At 37.8% G+C, this 20,782-nt stretch overlaps 1 protein-coding gene across 1 annotated transcript; it reads right to left on the bottom strand.

The window, feature by feature from the left end:
- Positions 1–1,239: 1,239 nt before the first annotated feature.
- On the bottom strand, positions 1,240–19,160 carry MAT1A (methionine adenosyltransferase I, alpha). The gene is made up of 9 exons (XM_009884566.1): positions 18,841–19,160; positions 11,581–11,658; positions 10,576–10,698; positions 8,739–8,851; positions 7,065–7,208; positions 6,167–6,385; positions 3,283–3,465; positions 2,641–2,774; positions 1,240–2,000 (listed from the first exon to the last, which is right to left on the bottom strand). Exons 1-9 carry the CDS (start codon positions 18,932–18,934, stop codon positions 1,898–1,900), a joined length of 1,191 nt encoding a protein of 396 aa, XP_009882868.1. The 5' UTR covers positions 18,935–19,160; the 3' UTR covers positions 1,240–1,897.
- Between the last annotated feature and the right edge of the window lie 1,622 nt (positions 19,161–20,782).

Here is a 20,782-nt window from a genome sequence, read left to right on the forward strand (position 1 = left end):
CCCTTTAAGACATTTTCCTGCCAAAACGTATCCAGGTGTCCAACGAGGGCCATTGATTAATGCTCTATGTCCTCAGGAGATCAGAAGCTACACATAAAGCTACTGCTTGTTTGTCTCAACTTACACAGTACCTATAGCACGTTAGCATAATTACTAGCACATTTATTAAACATGTTAATTAAGTAGAGCGATTTCTGGCTTGAACAGATAAAAGTTGTGTTTGTGACACACTTGAAGAGAATGAATGGCACTTTTTCTTTGATGATGACAGTCAGGCACACTCGTTCCTTTTCAACATCTGTTTGGAAGACACTGTACAAAGGAACCGAGTTAGGAGAGAAACATGGGGTGGCAGCATTTCTCCAGTGTAGAAGATCAAACAGGATGCTGCTTCAACCACAAAGCTAGGATCAAGGGACTCCTGTGGGCCATACAAAGGTAACCCTTGTCTGGCAGGATTAAGTTCATCCTTGTTGACAAGAAAACTGAACACAGAGGATAAATGTGGTCTCACACCCTCCCAGTTTGAACAAACCTGGGATTAATCCACAGTTCTTCAGAAAAAGTAGTTCGTCACTTTATAGGACAATACAGCACATGGCGCAGACATGTCCTTGTCCTCAGTCTAGACCACAGCCAATCCACCACGCACACCAGCTCCCCGCAGCTGTCAGAAGGGGCGGCCTCAGTGTCTCCCGCAGGAGTAACAGGGTACCGGTACCCAGACCTCGTACCTGTATACTGGCACAAACAAGGACATGCCTTCTGCTCAGACTTGCTCCCGCAGCTGTGGAGGGACACACAGCCATCTAGCGGCTAGTTCTTCGGTGAGAGACTGCTGGACAGGGTAGTGGTCCAGATTTTAACCTCATGCTATATATATTTGATGATGTTTTGCAGTTATTTCTATGCACTCTATTTTATTCCAAAATTACATCAAACCTAGTAAGCCATGCAATAAACCTAGCATTTTGGAGCAAAAATTACAAGAGAAGGACAAATCTAAGAGTTAAAAATAAAAAAACAATACTTTTTCACCAAGTTTCTTTTAATCACAAGGAGTAAACAGTGATCACACATGTAGTAAAAGATAAATTCATATCACAATTCCAAAATCTAATAAAATTCAATTATGTTGGTAAACTAAAATCCTACAAGAGTATAAGAGGCTGAGCTGAGATGGACCACGTCAGCATCTGCAACATTAAAAACATAGAAAAAGAGGCACTTTTACATACATGGTAGGAAAAAGCTTTTTATTCTATGATTGTTGTTTTATAGAAGAACACTTATGTTTCAAAAACACAGGTAATTGAAACACAACAGTAAGAGCACATACACAGTGAAGGTGATTTAAATATTACATATATGTTAACATCTTCTACAAAAGAGGCCAACATACAGTTATGTGATATTCAGCCTTCTCCCACCAAAGCAACCCCCAGCAGTATGCAATGCTAACTCCAGTAAGGAAATTGGACCCCAGAATTTCCCATTGTCTAATCAGAAGCAAGAGATCTGCTGATCCTTTGTCAGAGTTGGGAAAGTCATCTTCGCTTTTGCCCATGAAAGGTTTGAGGTTCAGCCATTGGTTTGTGTACCTGAGTCACACTTTGCCTTTATCAAAAGAACCAACAGAGCAGCAATAAAAAGTAAACTGTATTTTGTTGTGTTATGTTGATTAAAAAAAGACTCTGTCCTTTATATCTTAGATAATGAAAGAACTGAGGGTTAAAAAAAAATAATCAATTTCCAAGAAAATATCTTTTTCTTTCTTTCCATTTAAAATCTAAAATTCCGTTTGTTGAATACAAAGCTGTCAAATTTGATTTTCAGAAGCATCCTCATCATGAGTGGATTCCTCTTACTTTCTGTTTTTAAAGGGTGACTGTTAGCATCAAAACACAAGTTTTTTAGGCACCTCCCATGAGAATTCATTTCTTCCAAAGTGACCGTAACATGCAGTCTTCTGGTAAATGGGCTTTTTTAGGTCCAAATCCCTGTGGATATAATAAAAAGAAAACAAAAATTTTCACATTAAGATACTTCATGATAGCTAACATTAAAATCTGTATGTTGATATCCATTTCACGCCCTTAGTCAAGCATGCGTATTCTGGAGATGTAAGCATACCAGTGAACATGTGCAATGGAGAACCATAAAAATGACAACAAAACTTAAATGTGAAGTACTTTAGGGCTACAGGAAAAGTTCTTATAATTGTCAATTATTAATTTTAATGGAAAAGATTAAATAATCTTCAATGCCTTTTATAAAACAAAACGTATTTTTTTTCACAACAAAAAGTACCTTAAAGTTCTTGGATTAAAAATTTTATTTCATTCTATTTGAATTCCACATACTATATAAGGCCAAATGCTGAAAGTGTATGCTTCGCAAGAAACTTGAAAAGTACATCTGCTGTCTTATAAGATATGGCAATGTAGTAAATCCATTAGAAGTGTCAACTGTGAAGACTAACAGAATGAGAGAAAGTCTCTTTTGTACTGCATGGAACAATCCCACGCTGGTTCAAGAGGCTGACTCTTACATGGTAACATCTAAGTTACCATGGTTTTGCAAGAAGTCATTTCTAGGATGTGATCACCAAGATATTTTCCTTTTTGTGTGTTTCTATACCTGACAATGACTCCAGGCCGAAGATCAAAGTTTTTGTGCACAATGTCCAGCAGCTCTTTCTCTGTTTTTTTGGAAGTTCCATAAGTGAACAGTGAAATGGACAGTGGATGAGCTACGCCAATGGCATAAGAAACCTATGGCAAAAAAGACACCATATTTAGCAAATAAACACGGCACCTCAGTGGTCAACAGTATGCAACAGAAGAAAGCATTCCTTCATGAACCACCTTAGGAAAACTAAGGCCTCTCCTTCACTTCCCGTATTTGCACAATCTGTATTTGTAGAAAAAAAGAGAAAACTTTGAAAACGGTGAAGTCTCTGGCTAACTTTCTTCCCCACTATCCAGACACCCCACGCTCATTTCCATGACAGTAATTGTCAGAGGTCTGAGGGCTCAATAACTGTCCAGAAAAACAGCCAATAAAATGAAAGCTAAATGAAAAGTTCCAGCTTCAAGAAGCGGATAGGCTATTGGTGACGTTACAGTGGTCTTGAACCAGGCATATCAAGGTCTTCCTTTTTTCACCCCCAAGTCATCACCAAGGCTGCTTCTGCTACAGTGTCTCGTACAATGTGTATTCAAGGTAAAGCTGAAAAGGAAAAGCCCTTCTGAGAAAAGCAACGTTCATAGCAAACCATACCTGAACCAGAACACGGCGGCAGAGCCCAGCTTTCACAAGAGACTTGGCCACCCAACGGGCTGCGTACGCAGCAGATCGGTCCACCTTTGTATAGTCTTTGCCGGAAAAGGCACCACCTCCATGGGCTCCCCAGCCACCATACGTATCCACAATGATCTTTCGACCAGTAACACCAGCATCACCCTGAATCAGTAAAAGAATTTATCCATTTTACAATCCATTTTATTATGTCTCAAACAAGGCTATGCATCCTTCAGAAGGCTACAACAGCATGTAAGTTCAGCACATATGGATTGCTGTAGGGTAGCTGAAGGAATGAACTTGTCTCACTGAGCTACAATGGTAGCTATAAATGTTCTTTAAAGGCAAATATTCATAAGACAAGCCATTCACACATTGTGAATTGTAATCAAGCGCACAAGTTTACACCCAGATAGCTACAGCACGTTTCAAAAGTAAAGATTCCAGACAATATGGGAACTTGGTTTAGAAGTGATGTATCTACCACATCAACACTGAATACAGAATATTGCTAACAAAATACGTGCCACATAGGAACCACTGACATATTTTACACTGTTAAAAAAAAAAAAAAAAAATCAGGCTTTTATATCTTTTGGCCAAAATCTGAAGCTGTGTGAATATTAAATAGTAGATGTCTTTTTTTATATTTACCATTGAAAGGTATGTCAGTGCTACCTTACACATCACTCACTCAAGTACTTGATATTTTTATTTGATCTTGGTTAGCTGACCAGTACCTGACTAATTGTCTGACACCCCCCCCCCAATATTCCAAATGCTTACGCTTTTTATTGTGAATGGAAACATGATCAAATTTGAAATGCAGCCTCCACCTGTGCAGGCAAGTTTGAAATTCTTTGTCTACAGAATATCATGTCAGTAAAATTCAACTGCTGGAATGTTTGCAAGGCAAACATAAGCAGAGAGTCAAAGTTTTTCTCAGTGAGACTGTGCATATACACAGAAGAAAACCTTTGGCACTGTTTGTTCCATTCTGCTAAGAAAGCAGCAACAAGTAAATCTGAATTGCAGCTAGCTGAGCTTGTCTGAAGGATCCTGTCCTCTGGGGTTCTTCTGCTTGATGCAAACCTTAATTTCTGATGGCACAGACAGTTGCAATGAGAACACCTTGTGTGCCATCATGACTTGACCGCAGAACTGATTGAGAGGAAGAGAAATGGAGGGTTGAAAGAAAAAAAAAAGAAAACCAACACAAAAATCCACCCCTCATTTTAAAAGTGCTGAAAGAGCACAAAATGCATTTGTAAAGTGTTCCAATTTTGCAACAAGCTGTAACGGCCTCATAGTACAAGCAGGTGTTGCTGTTGGGAAAACGGTGATAGCAACAAAATTACTAATTTTGCCACAGCCTAAATTCAAGGTACCACCCTACTTGAAAACGTAAGGTGAAAATCCCAAGTATACGTGTCCTCCTTAGATGAAATGAGCTGGAGGTTAAGATGACTTCTACAGCTACCGTTGTTAAAAATAAAACTGAGTAATGCTCATAAAAAGTAATCAAAAAGATCAAGATGTAAAAGACAAGGAAAGAAATAGTTATTTTCTCTTTGCTGCAATGCTATTGTAAATTGCACAAGCAATGATAGCAGCTGTAAGGCCATGGACACACAGGCAGATTGACCCATACTAAGTAAACTTATCCTAGGTTTAAAAAGCTGCAAACATACACTGCAGCATGTTTGTATGTGCAAACATAAGCAATACACTGTAGAAAAAGCAAAAAGAGTAGAAAAGGTATTCCTGGTTGGTTTACCAAATGTAATTATATTATATTTTTAAATGGGTGCAGTTCAGTGTACACCTTAAAATTTTTGTATGTGTAGCCTTGCTTTTGTATGTAGTTATGATTGCTGCATTGGTTCATTTGCTCCAAGTTACAGATCAAGTTAGACTCAATTTGTCCATAGTCTAGGATGTCGATGATACAGAAAATTACAGTGATACAACCAATTCCATACAAAAAAAAATATATTTTTTGTATAATCATTATTATAATGATTAATCTCAACAACTTCCTATCTGTTCCATGGCACTAATGTAAAAAAGCCACAGCACCTTAGAAATAATTCTGGCAAATTTCAGTAAATGAATGAACTTGAACAGCAAAGGAAAATCAATGTCTACTTGGATTTGTTGTAAAATTGAACCTTATTTCAGGAAGGAGCTTTGAAATTTTGCTGTGATAGTTCCGAAGTTTTGTTTCCAAAAGCTGAATCTCAGAAGATTCTCAGATCCTATAAAGAGTGGAAGTTCTGCCTGACTTCCATGAGTGGAGTATCAAATTATAAATTCCAGCTCCTGCATTGCCTAGATAAAGCAAAAGCACATTTATTTTCTCACCAGGAGAAGCCTATCAGGGGCTGATTTTCAAAACAGATGAACACCTTCAGCTCTCGTTGTCAGGCAGAACAGTGCAAGCTATACAGATTTGAAAACCAGGTTCACTGTAAGAGAAGTAAACTTTCTCTTGTCCGTCTCAATGTAGGGGGTGCTTTCCATGAGAAAGGATTGCATGTCTCACTCAGTGTTGGACTCGAGAGGGTTTGAGGAAACCCAGAGCTGGGCTGCACATTCCACACTCAATGTAAGATTCAGCTCAACTTGCCTGCCTACTCACAACACATGTATGATACCACCATGCCCTCAAAGGTTACTTTGGCATACAGCACATGAAACCCTGGGTGCTTCTCCCACACACAACTGCAGTTAAAACTTCCACTAGGCAGCTTGCTTCTAACGCTCTAGGGCAGACACGCCAAAAAGCTGAGCATTTCTTTTAAGACACGCACCCAATGACAAAGGCAAGCTGATAAAAGCACCAAAACAATACGACACAAACCTGAGGCCCTCCAATAACAAAACGTCCGCTAGGCTGGAGGTGATAAATAGTTTTCTCATCCAAGTATTTTGCAGGGACAACAGCTTGGATCACACGATCCTTCAGGGTTCTGCGCATATTCTCCAGTGAAACGGTTTCATCATGCTGCACAGATATCACAATGGTGTGAACACGCACTGGGATGACTGCTCCATTCTCCTGGATATACTGAACAGTGACCTGAATAGAACAGGGAGAAGGAGGAAGTTAAAAACAAAGTTGCTATAAAATGTATTACTGGTCCACATCAAACGTGATGCTATGCTATATTCCAAAAATCATAGTAAAATGTCAATGCTGATGTTATAATGACCACTGCTCACATTGTTGACAAGGTATGAGAATTTTCTCATTCTTCATTTTTGCTTCGCTTAGAAAAAAAAATAAAATGACTCAATATGGACAATCTGATTTTCTATGAAATTGTCCAAATGTGTCTTTCGGTTGGCATTTCCAGTGAAACTCCCAAGCCTCAGAAATTTATTGAAATTTATGTTCTCAGTGCATCTTCAAAAAGGGCATCTCGAATCCCTAAATACAAATCAATCATTTGGAGCTCCTGTCACTTTTTCAACAAGCACAGACCACTTAGGTCTGAAGGGTTAAATGTTTCTTCACTGGTAGGTGTTTAAGTGCTCCTAGCACTCTGATACAGGTTGACCATTTTCCAACAGTCAAGAAGACAGTATCATAAGGGGTGGAAATGCTTTATCAGCTACTTTTAGGTCATACATCTGCTACTTGTAGGTTATTCTGATACTCTGAACACCATCAATAGCTGTTTTTAAAAATACTAAAGTTTTCTGGAAATGAAAAGCTTTTGTTTTCAATGATCTGTACTATCCATAGCTGTATTTACCTGTGTCTTAGAGTCAGGTCTCAGCCAAGGAAGTTCTCCATTGCGCCTCAGCTCTGCTAACTTGGCATTCAGTTTATGAGCAAGGATAATTGTTAGAGGCATACATTCTTCTGTCTCATCTGTTGCATAACCAAACATCAAACCCTACAGGAGGGGAAGATACACTTCAATCACTGTTAAAAGCACCACAACCAAAGGCAACGAGATTTCATCTGAAGCAAAGAGTAAACAGTACCCTCTGGTTTACTTTCTACTGTTTTACATTACAGTGCAAGAAGCCTAAACTCAGATCAGGCTCCAACATGTTACAGTGTAATAAGAAACAAACCACGTTCCTAGAATTTTTCACTGAAAGCCTGAAGGTTTACATGTTGAGCTGGAAACCTGGACAAAAAAAGCAGACGTTTCTGTGAAAAAATTAGATTTTATGAAAAAACAAAATCTGTTGGAGCAAAACAATTTCAGGACTATTCTGTCATAGGACAGGTGGTATCATTAGCCTGGAAAGGTTGTAGAGGCTTTTATGTATGAATACAGACACACTTATACTGCAGCTTACAGCTGGAATTTCAGCGGAATGGGATGTGAATACTCCACAAAGGACATACTATTTTTTTAGTATCTGAGGCACGTGTCTCAGAGTTTCAATGCCACATGCTTCCAGTCACAGCCTCTACTGTTATTCAGCCATGTTCCCTGCATCAGATTATCATTTGTTAAGTGGAGTTAGCAGCATTTTCTTTCTCCTCATCCCAGTGTGTGTTGTGATAAAAAAAGAAAAAAGACAGGAAGGTACTTTGATACAACGGGAAGGGAGGCCATCAAAGTGCCAAAGAAAGTCAGGTACCTTTTCATCTTATGTAGTATTATGTCCCCATGACAGCATAAAAGCATTTTAATTTAGTCCTCAAGGGTTTTTTGAACAATATTAGCTTTGGTCCTGGACTCTGATATCTCCACTTATGCTTCTCAACAACATTGTTATAAACTAGATATTACTACTAATGGTAACTACTGTAAATGTTAAGCTCACTTATACTGGCATCAGTCAGATTATGGTGTTTTTATGTTAGCATCTTTCTCTTGGAAACATACCATAATTATCTACATGTGTTATTTAGCTTATAGAAATGCAGCTTGGACAGCCTTAATTATGTGGAACACCTATTACAACAGCCGCCTCTGAGAAATAAGTGAGAATTAAAAGTACTCTGGTGTGTTTGACTTCATTGTACTAATGCTGAAGACGGTTGAAACTTCGCCTAATTTTTTGCTGTGTAAAATCTCAAGAGTTCTGTGAAAGGGAAAAGATCCTTTGTTTATTCCATCTTATAAGACAAGTCTGGCTGCAAGACGAATGGTCTAATAAATCTAAAGCTACTCAACAAAAACAATAAGCAAATAACCTTTCCTAAGTTCTAAAGGACACATCCTCAGCTACTACAAACCACCACAGCTCTCCTGACATGCACGGAGTGCTATAACAAACACTGGGCAAAAGTCTGCCCTCAAAGAACTTCCAACTGTTTTAATAAAATATGGGTTTTATTCTGAGGTAGCCCAAGATGGAAGTGTAGAAATGTTCACATGGGTTTTGATTTAGAAAACAGGGCAATAACATGGGGTAATTTTTTTCCATTCAAACAGCTTTGATGTTTCAGATGCGATGTCTACCTGATCTCCAGCACCAACATCTTCTTCATTCCTGTGTAGATGAACACCTTGGGCAATATCAGGTGACTGCTGTTCCAGTGCCACTAAAACATTACAAGTCTTGTAGTCAAAGCCTATTTGGGAAAAAGAGTAGTGGTGAATTAGCTTTTTCTGTCACAATTAAAGAAAGTAACACGGAACCATATGACAAAATTTTAATTCTGAAGGATACCACACTCAGAATTCAAAACCTAACTGCTATTTTTAGTTAAATTTTTGGTCAATACACTTGAAACCTTTTTGGGGAAAGGGTGGAGTAAATAGGGTTGCCTTTATTGCTTATTACTGCTTGTTTTCTCTTGCATTGGCACCCTGTGCCAAGCCAACTCAGATTATGAATTGTTAAAGGCAGAAAAGTAGTCAAAAAAGTAAATAACGAGCCTCTCCCAAATAAATAGTATTAAAAACCCCTACGTAAATTTCTAGGAGCTGATGTTTTCAGGAAGCAAAGGCTCTGCTCTCCAATACATTATTTGTAATACATGTAAAGCAGTCTCCGTACCTAAATCTCTCATGGGAGTTTACACAAGAGACATGAAAAAGAAAAAAGGAGATTCAAGTCTCACAGCAAATCTGTAAGTGAGAATTTATTTTACATGACTTTCAAAGACCAAAAGGAAGGTTTTAAAAAGAAATTGAAAGACTTACAGAAGATTGTGGCAAAATTTTCCACCTGTTCCTAGGTATATTAATAGTAACTTGCTTCTCTCCAAATCCAACCTTTCCTAGAACTGTAGCTACTGGCAGCTGCTGACCAAACTCACATTCAGCCAATACAACATACATACATGTCCATATGCATATGATCCACTTGAAGAATACTCTTCACCCTGTTTTAAGTAGGCTATGTAGAGAAGAAAAATTATATTCCTGTGTGCAATTGATTGTTTTAGCTTTTTGTTTTACTTCTGCATAGAAATTGTTTTTTACTGGGTTGCTGCATCTCCCCTTATCATTTTTGGCAGTTAGGATAAAGAGGAGATTTATGACCTACTAGATTTGCCAGTTTTCCAAAAGCACTGCTGTTACGTGATGGTGGAGGTAACCTGCAGATGTACTGCTATAATATTCTCCCACCACAATCTCCCTGTAAATTCAGTAGCAATTAAAGGACTGCAGGAAACAACTTTTTTTAACCAATAGCTCTTAAAAGATACACTTCGTTGTATCAGTAAACTTGGAATATTTGTAATGTATAAACAGATGCATGGCAAATCAGAAAGTGAAATGTGTCTGGTATATAAAGCATTTTGCCTTTTTTATCATTTGAACATTATGCAAACTAGATTCGGGCTGCACACTCTGCAGTGTAGGAGGAGCTTTTCAGAGCTAACGGAGCACCTTGCTCAGTAAGAACCTGCTTTACGCCTGGGAATTCTAGATGCTACCACAATACAAATATATTATGGTACAAATGAACTAGGTTTCTTCTTCTGTCTCTTTTGCACCAAGATGCATCAAATGGTTTGCCAAATGAGTAACCAAGATTCAAGTTCTTGCAAGTTTGGAGGAGTGGTAGATTCTGTGGCTCAAGTTGCAGCTAACTATTCTGGGCTAACACCACAGTTCAAAGTAGATTCTGCCTACTCCCTTTTGGTTTTAACTAGTATAGGATGGTTTTTCTACTTACTGGGATAAAGCCAGAAAGCGTATCATGTAGCACCATGTAAGCAGCTTTCACACAGGATATTCAGTTTTTATCAGGCTTGCTAAAGCCAATATACGGAAATGGTGACAGACCTGTTTTGCAGTTGCCTATTCCTTGCTCTTCAAGGATTTCATGAGTTTTTCCACCAACCTTTAGCTGAATCATCATAGCCAATATGTCTAATTGCATCTCGGACAACTCGTTGATAATCCACAATAGCACGAGATGTGATCTCCCCACAGAGCAACACCATTCCTGTCTTACATACTGTCTCTGGAAAGAGAGATGAAAACAGGATTGTCACAGCAGAATAACCCAGCCCACTAAGACAAATAACTATGTTTATGATGATGGTGATTTTACCCAGGTGTATACGAGATTTTATCCAGATGTACTGGGTATATACAGTGTAAGTCCTTTCTACCTATATTTTTAGTATTATTAGCTCCTTCTACAACAAATTCTTTTCTTATTCACCGTAGTTTGAAAGTAAGGAAAAGACTAGTATGTCCAATTTACAAATGGGAAAGTCAAAACACTGAGCATGATTCAGTGATACACACAGACTTTAGGGAAATAAAGCATTAAGCTGTGATGTCTAAATCCACTTAATCTTAATCACTCTAATGTACGTACTGAGGCTAAATAAAACTCATCAGTGATCAACTATTTTGAAAACTTGTCTCCAGTCCCAGGAGGAAGAATCTGAAGATGGGGTTTAGTTAAATAATACATGAACCTGAGAGTTGATGGCAATAACTCTTTCTGAAAAGATTTCGAAAACCAAGCAGTTATAGGGACTTGGACTGAAAAAATAGTACTTTATTAAATACAGAAAATGAGTGTTTCAACAAAACATTCAAATATTCTTTGAAAGTTCTACTTTAATGAAGCAAAATCTGTTTCTCCAAGGAAAATTCAGTCCACACACAAAATGAACTATCCTACCCTTCTACAGCCTGCTTAGGCTTCAGTCTTTATAAAAACTTTTACTGTTTTTTCCCCATCTCTCCTTCTCTTAAAGACTGTAATTCTTATATAATTTTTTGAGAGTAAAAGGAGTTAGTGAATAATAGCATCAAGGTCTTTGCAAAGATTGTTAAAAAAAGAACAGTGGCTGGGTGATAACTTAAAGCAAAGCAGCAAACAACTTACCGCAAGCAACCTTGGCATTCGGGTCCTGTTTGAGATGGGCGTCTAGCACAGCATCGCTGATTTGATCACAGATTTTATCTGCAAGACATCAAAGTTGTGATTCAAAACCATAGCACTCAATACAAAACATGGACTGTTTGCATCACTTTGAATCAGCAAGGAATTATTTTATTTCTTATTACTGGAGTATTTAAGCTAGCTAAATAGAAAGACATATGAAACATCCTGCAAGCAAAGTCAGTAGATACAATGGGGAATTTCCTTACTGGTGTAAACTAATGGTGACTAGAACTTTACCTCTAGTTTTCTGCACTTAAGTGTGAAACAAGTATGTTATGCATAGAATTACCTGAGAGGTTAAGAGGCTTTACTCCCAGCCTTCGCCTTCTCTAACACCACAAGCCAATACAGCATGCGCTCCACACCAAGACTATTCTAATAAGAAGGTGATATTCCACCATCAACTTCCATCTCCCCAACAGAAAGCTAGAGTGTACATGACCAACACTGCTAGTAAAGGCTGAGAAAGTGTTTAAATTAATGCAGATAATGCACAGCTCAGAGTGAAGTGTCTGTTTCAGGTTTGCTTCTTCTCACCGCTTCCTACCATCCTGCAATGCCATCTCCTAATAATCCCTGCAAACCCCCTAAGGCAAGGGAGCGCGTAGCACACACAGAAGCAAGAAGGAGTTACCAACTGAAGTTTGCCTGCAGTAAATCTTGAGTATATCTTTAGTTACATCCCAAATAAAAAGGTTTCAGCTATGGTTTATCAGAATAATCTTTTCTCTTCTTCTTTCTTTCTCTTCTTACCTTTTTAGTGAATAATGAATCTTAATCAAATAATGTAGCTAATCTAATGAGCAGAAAAGGTCAGCACCCATAACAATGCCTTCCACATGACAATGGTATTTTTTCTCATCTATTTTAATTTTATTGTTCTTAAAAAAAAAAAGTCTAGTATTGCCTACTATGTTTAGATGTTGCCATAACATGCTGTGTGGCAAAACAGATTAATCTCCTGCCTTGCCATTTGCAACACAATCTGTTGGAAAACAAAGTTTTGTAAGAGTGTGTCATTAGAGACTTTTAATACATTTAATCTCAAGTCAAAATAAATTCTCATTTACTTTCATGAGGAAGGCGTGTATTTATCTAAGAGAGACAAATCAAAGACTAACTGTGATTCTGACACTCTTATCTATCTCCCCTGTTAAGCACTTCAAGACAAAAAGAATGAACACAAAAGACAATTAGCATATGTATGCTGCATTGGAACTTTCAGCCTTGCAAGAACTGTAACGTGGATTACTAAATCTGGGACAATTATTACCAAAACCAGGAATCAGACACCATTCTTGCAATTTAGTTAGGAGTCCCAGTAAGACTGGGGACAAAGGTAGCAGGAGTAATTAAAATGCATCTCTGCTTGCTCTCTTCAAAGTTTCCATTTTCATAAGGAAATATAGCCATATTTTCAAGCATAAAAGCAAAAATTATTGGTGAAAATATGTAAATTTTGATTACGGGGGTGGGACAACAGAGCAACTGGGATAGGACGACCTTCTTAGAGCAGGTCCAATGCCCTGCAGTAAACTCCTAGCGATTGGGACTGCTTTGTAGTCTTTTTTTGACCACCCAGGGTTTCTATCCCAGGAATAACCATTACCCCTGTCCTAGCTCCACATGAAGCATGTCTCACCTGCATTAGATGCCAGTGTCCCATGTTTACCTAAGTTCCCCGAATGGCACATACAGGGATATTATATGCATTCTTTCCAAAACATGTAAGAACACAGGTAATCCCATACAACTGATTCATCCTCAATTCTCCTTGTGGCACCTATCTGGTATAGAGAACCTTATGTTGGTGTTGCATGCTGTGGCTGAAATTAATTTATGAACTAAAACTTTCATTAAATGTCTCAAGGGAGCATTAGCCATAGTAGGAAGTGAAATCAGTAAGTGAAGATTTAACAGCACGTTTCCATGTTTGTTTTTTTTCCCCTGCGTGAACTGTATCATGAACAAAAGGCATAGTCCACATTCACAGAAGGGGAGAGTTTGTCTTATGAAACTGTTACTCTGAAAAGATCATGACAGAAAACCAGATCAACAGTTGTCCATAAAAATGAAATTATCTCCATACAATAGCATTAGTGACACTGCTACAGAAATACTAGATTTTTGGTGGTCTTATTCCAAAGATGACCTAAAGAAGCTGCAGGAAGGTTTAAAACAGATTGACAAGGACGGTCCCAAATCAGGGAAGTCTGTCTTACAGGATGAAATCAATCAAGCTCAATCTAGTTTTGTAAGGCTGAAGGAAAGACAACCTACCAGAGGAAACCCTTATAGGCATTGGGATCACAGTCTCTAAGAACCTAAAAATAATATGCTGAGAGAAAAGTTTTTGTCTGACGGACAACAATGTAACTACAATTGGTACCTGGAAATTAAAGAGAGACAGATAAAGAGTCAAAACGGAATATCTTTAAAGGGTGAGAGCCATTGAAACCATTCATCTAGAGGTATGCAGAATTCCTTGTTCCTTCAAATCTCTAGATGAAAGTTGGTTATCTTTTTAAAAGGTATGAATGAAATTCAACCATCATTTACTGGCATGTTTGAAGAGCTCCTGCATGAAATATTATTACCTGCGTATCAAGGTCAGACCAGATTATATATATCAGAGGTCCCTTCTGGTCTTTAAAATTTATGTGAGAATTTAATGAATTAAAATAATAAATTAGAATAATTTAATCTACTGTGCTGATAGCATATCTTTAGATTAAAAAAGGCTGAGACATATCAGTTTGACAATCAGTTGACAGTCATATCTGATTGTTGGTGCAACAACCAGCAGTTCTAGTGCAACTAGATCCAAATACAGATATATCTATCAAGACTGGAAAGAGAAATCTAGCTGGATGATTGGCTGATTAAGGCATTAAATTAAAGGCATGTCTATTAGTAAAGGTCTCTGGTGTAAAATAAAACCAGGCATTTTATTTTTAGCAATGCTTAGCAGGCTTTGTGCACTCTTCATTCTGGTATTTAAATTTCTCATCTCAACCATCCCATTTCTCTTATTAGCTGCTAAATGTGACATGATACGTTTGTCCATTATTTCCTTCCTTTTTTTGTTCCTTCTTTTTTGGAAACAGGGAAAGCATAATGGACCACCTCTGGTGAGGCATTATAGTCTAAAAAAATGATGGACTAGATAAGAACTCATACCTTCATAAGAAGCATACCTTCATGTAGTGAATTACTATCCAATAGGATAAATATTGCAAAAGGGATGTCTAGGCCGAGGATTTCTTGACTAAGCAGAAAAGTATTAGATAACTATTAATTATTTTTGTGAATGCCAACCATCCCACAGACCCAGCCTTATGGCAGAGGTGCCTGTTAGCCGTAAAACAGCTCTTGCAAACTATAAAAGGAATGAATGACTCTAGGGAAGCTGACGATAAACCCTACTCAAATGCTCAGTTGTCAAATTATGAACAACAGAAGTGATCTCCAATAACTAGAAGAGCTTCACAGTTTTCCAGATAGTTGGACATAAGTTTGTTAGGTGAATCTAGGCTATGTAAGAGCATAACACAAGCTGTGACATCTGCAAGTTCTCTGGACGTCCCCAAGAATTCAGTTCCATGGATTCACTGCACACACACACAAATAAAAATCTATGCACAGCAGTAAGAACTGAAAATTTAATTCAAAAAATCTCCGCCCTTTGAAGCACAACAAACAGGTACAAGCACACTTCAGGCTTTGATGGTGTGGTAAATATAACAAACATTGAACAGTTCAAAAGGTAAGGTTGATTTTCTTAAAAACCTGTGATCATCAAACTAAAATTCAGTATTTTTAATGATATGTTACTTATATCAACAGAAAAAAAAATTAAACTAGAATGTGAAATTATATATTCAAAATATGACAAACTAAGCAATTTTCAATTTTCTGGTGAAATATTAAAACAGTCAAGAAACTCAGATACTTATTATGAGCACTTCAACAAAAAATAAGCTTTCTCCCAAAAAAAGTTGCAACAGAAAGACTTTGAATAGTTGAATTGTTCCGTATTACATTTTCCCTATTTAAAACACTCTTGTGAAGTGCTAATTTATAACTGCAGTGGTACTTCAATATTAACACTACACTGTTTAAATATCTTGTACAACTGTTCTCTTTGTTCAATACGCAGTTTACTGGAGTATTATGTATATTGTTAAGTATATACAATGTTAGATATTGTTAAGTATATATAATGTTAGATATAAGACATGCAAGCATCAACTTACTGGAAAGATCTGTATTTGTGGTTTTGGTTTTTTCTTTTGTGGATTTTTTCTGTGAATATCCAGAAGATAAACATATGTTCTTAATATGGTTGAAAATCTGAGGGTCTTTTTAGCAGATGTTTTCTCTTATACTTTTAAAGAGATTCCTTGATACTTACTGGAAAACTGAATAACATTCTGTTTGCAGATAATTCCACCTGAAGTCACACCAGGTAGGGGAAGAAATTAATCCTATGTGGTTTGGCACCTCTAAGACATTGTGGGTCAGAGGAACACACAACGCCTTTCAAAGCACAGTGAAACCATTGTGCAGCATGGACAGACACTGCTGGACGAAGCAAAATGGAGCAGTGACAAAAAAACAGGTATCTAAAAAAAAAAGAAATCTTTCTGTTCACCATGCTGCTATCTATGTGATTTTATTATGTTGAAATGAAGAAGTCACATGTAAATCTTCAGAGCATTTGGAATTTACCCCACTAAATGCCAAGATTAAAGACCTGGAAGGAAGTCCCAAATTTTATACCCAAGTGATTTTGAAGAATTTGGACTGAGAAGATGGGATAAACAGAGTCTTCTATAAAGTCTTTGGGGACCGTAGGTAATACCTGTATGTTAATTATTGCCAGCTATTACTTGCTTCTGTGGAATTTGGGCTTCTTAGTGACACACAACTCTTAGGCATCGCACAGGTATAAGGGAGTGCTCTGTATACCCGAATAAATAAGCATGTGATTTCTCCTGCTTTGTTTATTAAGAAGGAGGTCTCCATTAAAGCATTCAGTCCTCAGCTAATATAATCAGAACAATTCAAATTTCCACCAGACAAAGATCTGGTTCAGGATCTTTACTTCATATAATGCCCTCTAACAAAATTATACTATCACATACGGAAGAAAAATAATCAAGAACAAGCAAATTATCCATTTGGTATCAAACAGAGGAACTCAAAACTCACAGTAAAATTCTAGTGCTACTGATAATGTCGGAAGCTCAACTACAGCCTCAGACACCAGCCCCTGTTTTAAGAAATAGCCAAGATTTTCCTGGGTGATAAAAACCTAATGGCATGTCTACACCTCCCGTGTAAAACCACAGGCAGGGAAAAGGGGGGTTGGCCAGGACATAAGAGTGATCAATTTGCTGTCAGAAACTAGAGCGACCTCTGAGATGATTAAGACCTATTGCTGGGCTGTGTTCAGGAACAAGAATTTACAGGATCACCCAGAGTTACTTACTGTCAACCTGTCCTCCCTTCATCTGGAAAATCTGTATCTTTCCTTCGTCACAGGCGTTTGGGTTTTCAGTACCCTACATGAAGACCTAAGGTGCTTAAGAAAGTATAAGCATCACAGTCTTGAAAAGGTCTGAGTAAACTTCAGTAAGCCTCTCAGGTTGCCTCTTCGCATCTCACAGTACCCAGAGATGTGGCAACCTCAGCCAGATGAGAGGCTGTGCACAAATCTAACAAGTGGTAACCCTGTTTATCAAAGGCCTGCTGAGTATTTCAGCGCAGGAGGAAAATAATGCTCACAGGGCTTAGAAGAAGGCCTACTGATGGCCAAGAGATTTTTTACAAATAAAGAAGGGAATGTGAATAGACAGGCCAAATTCTAAAACAAGAGACAAGACAAAAAGAGAATTGGTAAAGGAAGGTAACCAAGGGACAAAGCTAAACCTGGGGACTCAGTTGAACTCCTTCTGTTCTCAGACTTATCTATTATTGCCCTAGGGCGATTAAAAATAATGATTAGAGTAGCATACATTGTGACCTGTCATGTTTGGAAATGCCACCATCAATTTAAAATTACCATATTGTATAATGTTATTTTTCCTATGGAACTACATTGCGTGACAGACGCTGGATGTAATTATATATAAGTTTGAGATGGGACCTATGTCCCAAGGACCAAAAGTTGTTGTCATTTTCTGATTGTGTTACGTCAGAAAGAACCCCAACTGGCTTAACCTGATGTAGCTACCTCGACATTGACAGAGACGTACTCAATTGCATCAGCCACAGATTTGATCTGCAGTAATAAGTTAATACCATAGAAGAGTATCAGAATTACAGACATAAAATTCTCACTACCGAACTTTTCATTCTCTATGTCATTCCACCCATTTATGATTTACGTAACAGGAGTAGAGAACTGAAAAAGCCTTATTATAGCAAAAGGTACAGGACGCCAAATCAGCTTCTAAAATAAATAGACTTCAGGACACCAAACAGTCTATTGTCCCCTGGCCTCATTTGGGGGAACACTTGCTGTTGACATAAGGTACGTGTTTATGGCAGATGGACATGTGTTTTCAATAAAATTGAACTAAGCTCTGCTGACCATACATAAAGTTCAGCAAATAACTGTCCACTATTTGCTTAAGCAATTCCATATATTGCATCAGATGATGGAATGGGGAGGGGGGGGGAAATCAGCAACTGTGCCATGTACAGCTGCTGGGACCATTGATTTTAAAAGGCTTGAAAATAGCCTGCTTAGAGATATTCCTGTCATGGGTTTTAGAGCATAGCATATATGCAGGACAGTTTCACAGGGCCCACAAAGATACGGAACTTGAGAAGCAAGCTATGCATTCTTACCCATACATGAAACCTGAGTCTATCAGAGATACAGTAGCGTCTCCCCAGTAATACTGAAAGAAATGCAGATTAAAAGGACAGAGCAGCAACCATAAACCCCACTGCCCTCTTCAGTGTAACACACACCCTGCAAAGGCACATAAGCTCCTGTTGGAAGCACCCTAGTTATAGCGGTTCTATAGTCTATATGGACAAGGCTCAATAGAAATAAAGTAAAAAGCATCCTGTTACAGAAAACTTTCATAATAAGATTAATAGCAGATGAATTCTTCTCCAGGCTTTTAAAACATTTTAAATGAAAACCCTAGTTTTTTTATGCATTTGCCAAAGCTGGTTTCTTACCTGGATGTCCTTCTCCCACTGACTCCGATGTGAACATGAAAGCCCCTTCATCATCCAGCGTGTAATCGCATAAACCATCCACTGGCCCATTCATGATTGTGATGCTTTTCCTGATGGATTATTATAAATAGTAGTTGAAAAGTTCTACCTTCAGTGCCTTCTCTTACAGGAGAAGGTTCTTTACCAGCAGGACTGTTGCTGTCTTCACTTACTACCTCTTACACTAACCTGGATTTCAGTATGTGAAATCAGCACGTGCTTGCATCTGTGTACGCATGCAGGGAGTATGCATGTGCCTGAAGTCTGTATCCCTACCTAGCTTGATCTGTCAGTCCCTGAGCTGCTCCTATATATGGAAAAGTGAAAGTGCCTAGATAATCATGTGAGGAAAATGGAAGAGCCCATTTCTTGGCAGGGGAGTTAGTTAACTTTAGGATATTTCACTAATTAACTCAGTTCTTGGAAACATTCTGGATTCAACCCATGCAAGATTGGTTATCTTAGCAACTCAACTGAGCATGAAATAATGCAGGAGTACTGCTGACAGTTCAGGTCAGCTGCGTCTTCAGTTTGTCTCTCCCCTAATTCTGGGATCTATGTTATGCTTCCAACTGTGTGTTGTGGTTTTACAGGGATAGATAAAAAAATCTGTAAGGGCATGTCTTCCCTAGCAAGAGACTGGAAGAAGTTTGCTCTGCAAGATATAACTGTATTTTCCTTTTACTTTTTCATCTCCTGAAAAAGAGAATTCTCTCCTGATTTTTTTTTTCATTTTCATTCATTCTTCGTGCACATTTCAGACACGAAACATCTGATAAGATCTAGCATGACGAGTGCTTCTCATTTATGCAGACCTGTCCCTTCAGCTCTTGCTTTTCTTTTCCTCTGTCCTCTCTTCTATTAATTCAGATCCCTCTTAATTCTCTTTTTGTATGATATTCTCATATTATATTCCATAACTCTTAGAAATACAATAACTGACACATCCAAGTAGATAGTGCTCAGTTCTGCTACTGAAAATTTCTTCTAGTCAGAATGGCTCGTGTCTGGAATATGCTGATGGTATGAAAGGTATGAAGATAGGTGGTGTCTTGTGAGTATGTATCTTTAAGGCAGTATACAAAAAACCAAATAAACATACCCATGGGACAGATATAGAGAATGGCCAGCACTACCACACCATTATGAAAAAGTATAATTATTCTTAATTTCTTTACAGAAAACATTCTAGTCTCTATTTCAGACCAAATCATTGGTCTACCAAAATAAAAATTTCCCTGTACTTCAACGAACACTGAACACTCTCTTAATCATTCAAAGTGTACCTGATACTTGGATTGGAATGAATAACACACTGCTTGTTCCATAGCCCTTGCAATTTTGACAGCAATGAAAAATTCAAATTTCTGCATTGCCACATATTTATGTAAGAATTCATTAGAATTTTCACTTTCTGCCTACATTCCTGAAAACAATAACCAAAGCCTGTGAATGTTCACCAGTAATCTGCTGTAGCATTGGCCCCTCTCTAATTATCATTGACATGGAATTGTTCATTTCAAAGACATTTTCTTGGTTTCCTGTTGTACGCAATTCATTTCACAGAATGAAAAGCACCAGTTCCACTTAAAAAAATGCAGAATTCATACATCAGATACACGTTATGAGGGATAGCTTTCTCTGGAGTAAACTGCCATCACCCCACTAACACAAAGATTCTATCCCAGCCTGAATAAATTACGCATTAACACCACCTAGAAAAATAGAATTTGTAAAGAAAAAAAAAAAAAGACCAAAGAGTAACTAACTATATTAACCCTAGTTAACGGGTAACATTCAAAAATTATATTAACTTTTAAAGTAAAATAACACCAGTGATAAGTATTAATTCTTAGATGCAATTTTTTTTTCTCTGTGGAAGTACAGAAAGACACGATGGGAA

The sequence above is a fragment of the Charadrius vociferus genome, unplaced genomic scaffold, assembly GCF_000708025.1.
Source record: "Charadrius vociferus isolate BGI_N301 unplaced genomic scaffold, ASM70802v2 scaffold655, whole genome shotgun sequence".
Taxonomy (NCBI): Eukaryota; Metazoa; Chordata; class Aves; order Charadriiformes; family Charadriidae; genus Charadrius; species Charadrius vociferus.

What these genes read in the sequence shown, in the direction of transcription:
- MAT1A (XM_009884566.1), bottom strand. Translation starts at nt 18,934, where the DNA reads ATGAATGGGCCAGTGGATGGTTTATGCGATTACACGCTGGATGATGAA. An exon ending in GACCTGACTCTAAGACACAG is followed by an intron (nt 6,386 to 7,064) that starts GTAAATACAGCT and finishes TGTTCTATTCAG; the next exon opens with GTCACTGTTCAGTATATCCA. An exon ending in CGGCCTGGAGTCATTGTCAG is followed by an intron (nt 2,001 to 2,640) that starts GTATAGAAACAC and finishes TTATATCCACAG; the next exon opens with GGATTTGGACCTAAAAAAGC.